We start from the raw sequence: 10,063 nt of genomic DNA on the forward strand, positions 1-10,063 counted from the left end.
TTTTCCAGATTTTTGTTTTACATTCCGCCACTCACAGTTGAAGAGCACCTATGATAAAAATTTAAGAATTCTACATGCTTTGCAAGTAGGAAATCCTGCAAAATCGGCTGTATCAAATACTTGTTCTCCCCACTGCAACTACCTAAATGTAGCATTGGCTTGAAATTAGTTTTTAGAGTCAAAGGACCTGCTGTTGTAAGAAAACAATTGAGGAGACTTATTGAGTTTGACTGGTGCAACAGATATTTAATGTCCTTGTATAACATTCTGACAGCTACACAGCTGTAGTGAAGTTACACCTCACAAGTAATAACCAACTGAATATGAGGAGAAACTTGAGACCTTTTAGGGGCTTTGGTTTGAAAAAAAGGGAAGGCTCATGCCTGTGGGCAGAAATTAAAACATCTAATTTGAATGTAAACAGTGTGTTTCAAATGCGTTTTTGTTGCAACGGTTGTCTCCACTCTTGTGAATTAGAGATAGATTGGCATCATGACGGAACTTCATTTCCTAAATCTGCCTCAGTGAAAAATAAGTGGTGAGCACTATAACTTGTGCCATTAGCTTCTGTGCATCACATTGTTTGCATGTTTGTGGTTTTGCCACCAATTCCTGTATTGGAATGATTTATTATATATTTATGTGCAAGAATTTCATTCTATGTGGTTTAAATAATGTGGTATTATGAATAACTTGGCTTTAAACTGATATGCATATCAAGACATGGAGGAAAACTATGATGCATAACCATATCGTCTAGACAATGCACTTAAAAGTGTCAAAGGGATCTGGATTTAAAACATTGTCTAAAAAAGATATTTTACCATTCATTGCAGCAGAAAACTACTGGTTGCTATAGGATGACTGAAAGAGCAATACTGTTGACTGCGTTAAACGGCATGATTGAATGTTCAGATAGAGTGCATAATCTGCAGGCTGGGATTCTCTTGTTAAACTGGACTCTAATTTTGTTTTGAGTTGCATAGCCAGAACAGATTTCTGAAGTAAAACAAATGCTTGTCAGATATTTTATTTCCTATAAGCTCTCATTGTAAGATAATTCAAGAATATATAATGAAAGAACATTAGGGTAAAAACACAGAAGATGGAACGTGAAAGTTTGAGACCAAACAAGCAGATGTAAGCCCTAAGCAAAACACATAGTGGTCTATGCTAGTTAGTTTCACTGTGTTTGAGCTTCTGATGCCTTGGCTTCCGTCTCCGTGGTGCCTGAATGCTGCTTCATCTTTTGCTCTGCTTTCTGCTTCTGCACTGCCTTGAAAACCTGAGAAATGACACAAGATAAGTGTTAGTCTCGCAGGGGGAAAAAAAACCCTTAAGCAATGCTACAAGTCAAAGTAATCTTTATTAATTAATCAACTATAAACTAAATATTGGGTTTGTTTTTTTACCTTAATGCAGAACTCTTTCTTGGCCAGCCAGCGCCGGTGGGCCCGTCTGTAGTACTCTGGAGGGAAGGTGTAGGTGATGCCTAGCTGCTCACACACTCTCTCAAAGGTCTCGAAACGAACCAACCTGAGGTTTTTCAGAAGCTTTTTTCTGCGGTCAATGGCCATGAGCATGTGCCTCTTGTTAGCTTTGTCCTGGTATGAAACAACATGTTAAAATGAACCATAAATGCCACCTAAACAGATTAAAATAAGATGACATCAATTGAACACTTTGCGTATGATAAACAAATGCAACTCATTTTAACAGAGATGCTGTTTAAAGGAACACCCTCTATGCTCCAGTTTTAAATGTAATGTTTGCTAATAATGACGTAAAATGGAAACTTCCGACCATGGTTATGCTTGCGCACATTTTATTTCATGTGGTTTTAGTACACAGGATATCCTGTAGCACATAAACACTTCACACCAAAAGATGTTAAAATGAGAGGAAGCAGACACATGATAGCTGTCAAGACTGAATCATATCACTTTATCTTCATAAAGAATAGACACAGAAACGTTAAGCATGCTGGGGATGAAAATGTCATTTCACTCACCTTGTGGTGTTTCTGCAAATGCTCCTGATAGTTTCGAATTCTTGCAGTCAAAATAGCCACTTCAATGAGAAACATCAGAAAGGGAATTCAATTCTCATTAAGTATCAGATAAGGTTGTATTTCTCCTTTTCAGTAGACATAATATGCCATGCCAGAAGCTTCTCACCCTGGACTTCCACTGAATTGCGATCATTCTCATCTCTTTGAACTTTTGCAATCAGTTGTTCCTTTTTCAGCTGTAGCTTTTCTCTCTGAAGACATAGACATCACAGCTATAATTGTTACTGAAATTAAACAACATGGTCAAAAAGCCTGGGGCAACATGCTATCCCCACATTTGAAACATGGTGGTGACAGAATCATCTGTGGGTTGCTTTTCTCCAGCAGAGACAGGGAAGCTGGACAGATGGATGAAGTTAATACAAGGCAAATCCAAAATATTTATTTAGGCTTAAATTGTCTTTAATTATATTTTATACACTAAAGGATTCTGTTGCGGTCAAGAAAACATATGAGTTACAAATTTAGTTCTGAGATTTCTATTTTTGGTTTTCTTATCAACACAAGTATTTTGCACCATCACAACCTGCCTTTCTTTTTTTTCACACAAGAAAAACTATTGGTTGTACACACACATACATGTATATACTGCTCCATTATCTTCATGTTTATTTTGTCTTAACTTTATATTTTTACATTCAATGTCAGCACAAAAGCAAACATGACCAGTAGAGCTGATTCTGATTCTCATCTGAATGTGTCCCAGTTGTTGGGTGAGAGGGAAAACCGCTTGTACCCATTACCTCCTTATGACTCATATGCACAATCCTTTACCTGCCAATTATTGTAGAAAATGTCATCCAGACCAAATGCTGTGTTGTGTTCCTACATGCCCAACGTTATAACATCAGTAACTGCAGTGCATGTGAAAAATCACAAACATTTGACTGAAACTAAATGGACATAATTATGTAATTTCAAGCCCAATTTCTAAATAAAATGATTAGAAGATTGGCTAATTATGCCAACCAATTTTTTATCTCAGTAGCATAAGGTATTGTTAACACCTGCTATATGTAAATAAAATATGAAACATAAATCAATACAACATAAAAAGCTAAGCACAGTGAAAACATGCAATGTAAAATATTAGGCTGAAAGTCCTTACATGACTCGCCAGTTCCAGTGAAAGAAGACGTTTGACAAGATCATCTGTCCTGTACACAGACATACAGCCATGTTTAATCAACATGCATTCATACTGCAACAGAAATATACACTGACTTCCCTTGAACTTTGTCAAGTTAGAACAACAAACTTCCATGTATTTTAATTTGGGATATTATGCAACAGCCCAACACGAAGTAGGGCATAACTGTGAAGTGGGACAGCTATTAGTTGTGTAGACTCCAAATCCAACCTTTATGGAAAACAGGCAATAAAAAGTCATTGGTAAAGCCAGGCAAAGGAAGTCCCATTTACAGTTTACCACAAGCCATGTTGGGGTCACAGCAAATATTTGGAAAAAGGTGCTCTGGACAAATGAGACCAAAACTGAATTTTTCAGCCTTCATGTAAAATGCTGTGTATTGTGGAAAACCTGTGTTATACAGCGTGCTCACCATAACACATGGTGGTGGCAGCATCATGCTATGGAGATGATTTTATTTAGCAGGGGCAGGAAAACTGGTCAGAGTTAATTGGGACACTGATGAAGCTAAACAAAGGACAATCTCAGAAGAAAACCTGTTAGATGCTGCAAAAAGATCTGAGTGAGGCAGGAGTTCACCTTTCAGCAGGACAATGACCATAAACATTCAGCCAGAGCTACAATGTTTAGATCAAAGTACATTAATGTGTTAAAACTGCCCTGTCAATCTCCAGAGATAACTCCTAATAATAAGCTGTGTCAAGACTTGAAAATTGCTGTTCACAGCTGTTTTCAAACCAATCTGACTGACCTTGAGCTATTCTGAAAGCTGAAAAAGACCCCAGAGACTTGCTGTAACTGCAGCTGTATACAACACCCAATACAGGTGGAGGTGGAGTTTATTCATTAATGAGGGGTTTTTGAAAGTAAATTGTTGCATTGGATTTAATTTAGAATAATAGGGCTAAACAGAAATTTAACAATATGCAAATTTGCCTTTTCAGTTGTAAAACAATTTGCAAACCACAGCTTATTTTTGCATCTTCACAATTATACACTTGTGTTGTTGTATCACATAAAATTCTGCTAAAACACATATAAGACTGTGATTATAGGGACGCAATATCAAAAAGTACAGGACGCATGAATACTTTTGCAAGGTGCTATATATATTATTTATTTTATGTTAAAATGTTTGGTGCAAATGCTTTTCTTACGACTGAACAAGTGGGACAGCTGCATAATCCATCTTCAGCATTGTTGGAAGAAGATCGCCAAGCTGGCTTTCAGGGCCTGGAAGAAATCAAACGCTCACATGACAAAACGTTTTCTTTAGCCGAATATGTAAACTTGGTTTTGTAAGAAAACTGCCTTATTAAATACCTGTCTTCTTTTTCTTTGCTACCCGGGCATAATGTCTCGCTGGTGGTGCAACTGCAAAGCTTCCTGAAATCAGAAGAAAAAAAACCTTTTTCAGCTAAAATTAACTTTCCTCTTTTTCCAAAAAGAGGAAATAAACATTGGAGTCTCATACAGTAAGCCTTCTGATTTTACTGTAAACACCAGTGATGCACAAATCTCATGCGGGAAGAAGCACCTGTCTACAGAGAGAAGAGCCATTCTGAGAACTCAACAATTTCAAGCAGTCTAAACTTGACAAAACAAACCACCACAGAGTAAGATTTCTTCTCTGCGTCAATAGTCAAAGAATGGAGGGTGTTGCAACTGCTTCACATGATGAAACCGTGTGACTGGCTGAATAATTTTAAGAGAACCAAGATAATCAATGCAGCATGGCTTGTTTGCTTCTCAAAAAGCACAACTGCACACAAAACTGATGGTGAAAAGATAGTGGTTTCTTTATCATCTAAACCATCAATGAAAAGGCTTCCTGAAATTCTGATTAATTCTCTTCTCATTAGAATGTAATCACACATGCAACAGATTCCAGGTCCCCTGTTTATAAGTTATACAGCAAAAGCTAGTTCTACAAGTATCTACTCCAGGGGCTTGCAAATGCATACATTTATTACTTTATTACTTAAAAAAAGAAAACAATTGAAAAAATTCCCTTCACTTCATAACTGAGCTCTACTAGGCTGGTCCATAACACAAAATCCTCATAACCTGACATGTTAAATGTGAAAAGGTAAGTATGAGTACTTTTCCCAGTCATGGTATGATAAAAGCTGGAGGACCTGATAACGTCTCCCCATCAGGTCTGAAAGCCTGCGCACATCAACTTGCTCCAATCCTCACAAGGATCTTCAACAAGTCACTGGAGAAATGTGAGATCCCCTCCTGCCTCAAACGATCCACCATCATCCCGGTTCTCAAGAAACCCACCATCCTAGGATTAAATGACTACAGGCCTGTAGCCCTGACGTCTGTGATCATGAAATCCTTTGAGCGGCTGGTGTTGAAGCACCTGAAAGACATCACAGGCCCCCTGCTGGACCCCCTGCAATTTGCTTACCGAGCAAACAGGTTGGCAGATGATGCTGTTAACTTAGGTCTACTCTTCATCCTGCAACACCTCGACCACCCAGGGACGTACGCCAGGATCCTGTTTGTAGACTTCAGCTCGGCCTTCAACACTATCATACCAGACATCCTCCACCAGAAGCTCACCCAGCTCAACGTCCCAGCCTCCACCTGTCAGTGGATCAACAGCTTCCTGACGGACCGACAGCAGCAGGTGAGACTGGGGAGCATCTTCTCCCGATCCAGATCAATAAGTACTGGTGCCCCCCCAGGGGTGTGTTCTATCCACACTCCAGCAGAGACTGTACTTCCTGAGGCAACTCAAGAAGTTCAACCTTCCACAGGAGCTGCTGGTCATCTTCTACACTGCCATCATTCAGTCTGTCCTGTCTTCATCCATCTCAGTGTGGTTTGGCTCATCCACAAAACAGGACAGGTCCAGACTGCAACAAATAATCAGGACTGCAGAGAGAATAATCAGGGGTGACCTTCCCTCCATCCAGGACTTATACAGGTCTAGGGTCAGGTAAAGGACAGCTAAAATCTCTGCAGACCCCACACACCCAGCACATAAACTGTTTAGAGTTTTACCTTCAGGCTGCCGCTACAGAGACAGTTTCTTCCCCCAGGCTGTTTCTCTGATGAACATTCAATAGAGTACAGAACAACAGCATACAGATGTTGCAAATGCACCTTTTTATTATATATGTGTATATATATATATTGTACATTGTAAATTTGTATATTCTGTAATGCAAAAACAGAACAAAAGAGCAAAGTGTAACGGAGTCAAATTCCTTGTTTGTATGTACGAACTTGGCAATAAAGTTGATTCTGATAATAGTATAATTTCAGAGGGAAATAAAGGTGTAGCTTCTCTAAATGTTTGTGATATGATAATGATGAAAGATGTGGCTCTGATAAGTTATTCATAGATGAATTTATCCATACCCCTCTCACAGACATGTCCTTTTTTACTATGTAGTGAACTTGTGAAGTGTCTGAAAAGAAGTCAGCTGGACAGTTTTAAGAGGCTGGTGGGGAGTCTTACGCTTTTATGTTGGTAAAAGTCCTGTTTGCTTCTATATAAGCACTACAGATTGCTATGAACTGGACTGGGAAACTGCATACAACCATTAGTTAATATTAGAGTCTGTGTTCAGTTTCATTTAGAAAAAAACTCAGGGGTTTTTATTTAGACTTAATTGAGATTTAGACTTAATATCCAACTTTATTTAAGTCTCAAATACTATCAAAGAAAACATAATCCTTTGAATCTGTGACCCAGGGGTAGGAGCAACTAGACTTGCTGTAAGTGGGAACTGTTGGTAGAGCTACAAGCATTCAGCAATTACTCATTGGACCTTTTATTGATATGAAAACTCTACCCGAATCAAGAGCTATAATGCATTTTATGGGTATTTAATCTCGATAGTTTACTTACTAAAAGCTGTTTTCAGTGTCTGCAATGGTGTTTCTAAAATGCATTAGAGCATGGTGGTGTTTCTAGCATTTAATTGGCTAAATATAAAAATAAGTGGTGGATGAAGTGTGTATACCTTAACTTAGGCAAAAATAGTAATAGTATAATTTCAAATGACTTCCTAGTAAATTATGTTTAAATATTTGGTTGATAAAAAAACCTATTTATGCTTATCTTTCATATTAACAGTACAATTTCAGTTCGTCTTACCCATAGATTAAGGCTAGCCTACATCATGCTGTGAGACAGGTTCTATTTAAGTGATTTCTTGATTCTTCTTTAGTATTCAGAATTTAGATAGCTTTTTAAAAAATAAATGAAATAAATCAAAAATCTAGTTTTTATTTTCATAGTCCTGTATGTTGATTATTACATCTATAACAATGTCAGTTATAATATTTATTTATTGCTATTTTAATTTTGATACACAAAATAAACAAAACTGTATAAATTTGCGTAATTTAGTAAAGGTTTTTTAGTAACAGATTTAACAAACTGATGTTAGCTGGTAAATCAGTTGGTTTACAGCCTTGGATAACCGGCCTTCATTCAGGCGTATAAAGTTCGCGTTCCTTTAGTTAGCACACCATGAAAAGTCCGGGGAACCATCTTTTAGGTAGTGAATCATCAGTGCGCAGCAACAGGTGAAGGAAAGGAAGTGCTGTGTTACTCTAACTTTCATTCAGGTGGGGAAAACGGTCATCAGTACTTTCTCTGGCCTTTCGTTCAAAGTACATTAAACTGTAGACATGTTATTACAGAAAATTTCTTTTTTTAATTTAAATTTGAAACAGGAAGTTGTTAAAACCTTGTTTGGTAGATACCAGTAATCATGCCCTGCTTAGTCTTAAATTTCTTCTTCTCGCTGCAATAATATGGATTATAACATGGATTTGAAATAGTTTGTAAGTAATTTAAGAACCCTTCCCAGACTGATGATCATCAGCATTGGCTTTTCACTGCTAATATCTTTCCACCCTGGTTAACTCCTGCTTTTATAAAGGGTGCCAAATTTTAAAATGATCAATTTATCAATTTAATTTAATTAGCAGCACCTGGTTGGTACTTTCCCTTCTAAATCCTGCAGAGGTAGGTGGGGCGTACTTACATTTTCACATACAAATTGTTGTCAATTTTGGCTTTATTTTTGTTTGACTAATATTGGCACAGTCCCTCGTTTTTTGTACACGTGAGGTCAGTTTAATCGATTTTAGAAACTGTAAAGACCAGTTTGTTGTATGTTATGATCTGAAGTGTAAACATCAAAAGCTGAAAGAGGGTGTACATTATTTTTACAATATACACATTCTCACATTTCAATTATGCTGTTTGGTCTGAGTGAGTAAGCTAACATTCGTGGGTCAACATACATAATAAAAGCAATATATATTTTTAATCAAACCATAAATTATAATAAGAGTTTTATATAATAAGGCGGCATAAACATTTTGAAATGTCGCAATTCTGTCAACAGCGCCGACTGCTGGTGATAGTGCTAAGTGACAGTAAGGGTCTGTCCGCAGTTTGCCAACATAAACTGCGTGTGCTACATAAAGAGTGTGCTACATACTCTGTGTTTGACTTTGTTTTACTCACCTTTGCTAACTGCAGGTCCTGATAATAGACCCAAACCGCTGCAGGTTGAAGCTCTGGATGACACCGCGGTGTACAGAGCGGAGCTTTCACGGAAAACACCCCCAGCAGACTTCACGACGGCCCGCAGGCCGCAACTGGAAAACATGGTTTAGACTAAAGATTAATTCACAGAAAATAAACTCGCTAAAAACACCTTGAATGTAACATGTAATTACACCCGACCCCTACATGAGGTCCGCCATTTTAGCTAGACGCAACTAGCTGAGTCTGAAAAAAGCATTAGTCTACTAGGCCTAACTAACAATCCCGGAGCACATCGATATGATTTTCTTCACTTGATTACAAACAACATAGTAAGGCAAACAGGTGTTGTGCGAAATTCTGTTCCCCTGAAATAATCTGTTCCCCCTGTGTCGGGAGCGCGCGGTCTTCACAGTCTGATCGATTTGTCGGTAAAACGACGAAACGTAATCATGTCAAGGTTGTTACTTTATTTTTTTATTTACAGCTCCTAGAGAAAAAAAAAAACCCCAAATGAATGCAAAATAAACATGGTCTTGTGAGTTTCGTGTTGTTTCGCCAAAAGAATCAAATTATTTTCCAACTTGTGTCATGTTCACTTTAACCTAACGGACATCAGTCAGTCACCAAACACTTTTCCAGCACGTTGTGTTTATTTATGATTTATTTATTTATTAATGATATAAAACAATGTAAGCTCACTCTGCTGGAGACGAAAAATCAGGCTTCCTGAATAGAGTGTAGCTTATTATTCTGGTAAATCGCGTTCCAATGTAAAATATGACAAAATACTGGATTGATGAAAGATATTTCTAGTAGCTAATTTTTGATCGATCATTGGGTCGATCATTCCTCACATCATACAAAACTATCCTTGTGAATTTGGACACATTTGCTCTTTATTTGCCAAAGGTACAGATGGGAACCTTTTATTTTGACTGTCTGAAATATTCTGTTCCCCCCTCATAACATGGGAACAAAATAACTTACAGGCAAATGTTTTACTGTGTTCATTCCTCTCGTCGTGGAAAATAAGTCCTGTGGATATGAAAATGTTTGGTCTTTATTTGCCAGATTTTACATTGTAGAAAAAGTTGTTAGTATTATAAACGGAAACAACGTATAAATAAATACATTTCGTTTGTTGATCAATTTAAAATCAAGTTCCTTTTTAAATGTTGACATGCCAATTTACAAATATTGATCCATGAAGTACATGTACCATAGCATCTTACAATAACGATAAATAGCGTGTTTTCTGGAAAAGCGAAAGTGACTTGATGTTATCCCTTCAATCAATTATGCAAATGAGTTAGGC

At 37.5% G+C, this 10,063-nt stretch overlaps 1 protein-coding gene across 1 annotated transcript; it reads right to left on the minus strand.

Moving 5' to 3' along the window:
• Positions 1–1,014: 1,014 nt before the first annotated feature.
• Positions 1,015–8,995, minus strand: mrps15 (mitochondrial ribosomal protein S15). Its single transcript, XM_047357733.1, has 8 exons — positions 8,725–8,995; positions 4,545–4,607; positions 4,379–4,454; positions 3,180–3,228; positions 2,178–2,262; positions 2,012–2,070; positions 1,413–1,604; positions 1,015–1,285 (listed from the first exon to the last, which is right to left on the minus strand). Exons 1-8 carry the CDS (start codon positions 8,867–8,869, stop codon positions 1,184–1,186), a joined length of 771 nt encoding a protein of 256 aa, XP_047213689.1. The 5' UTR covers positions 8,870–8,995; the 3' UTR covers positions 1,015–1,183.
• Positions 8,996–10,063: the final 1,068 nt, after the last annotated feature.

This window comes from Girardinichthys multiradiatus, chromosome 3, assembly GCF_021462225.1.
Source record: "Girardinichthys multiradiatus isolate DD_20200921_A chromosome 3, DD_fGirMul_XY1, whole genome shotgun sequence".
Lineage (NCBI taxonomy): Eukaryota > Metazoa > Chordata > Actinopteri > Cyprinodontiformes > Goodeidae > Girardinichthys > Girardinichthys multiradiatus.

Coding starts and splice junctions, on each gene's coding strand:
- mrps15 (XM_047357733.1), bottom strand. CDS start 8,869: ATGTTTTCCAGTTGCGGCCTGCGGGCCGTCGTGAAGTCTGCTGGGGGT. Junction 4,455..4,544: donor AGCAAAGAAAAAGAAGACAG/GTATTTAATAAG, acceptor GATTTCTTCCAG/GCCCTGAAAGCCAGCTTGGC. Junction 2,071..2,177: donor CAATTCAGTGGAAGTCCAGG/GTGAGAAGCTTC, acceptor TTCTCATTGAAG/TGGCTATTTTGACTGCAAGA.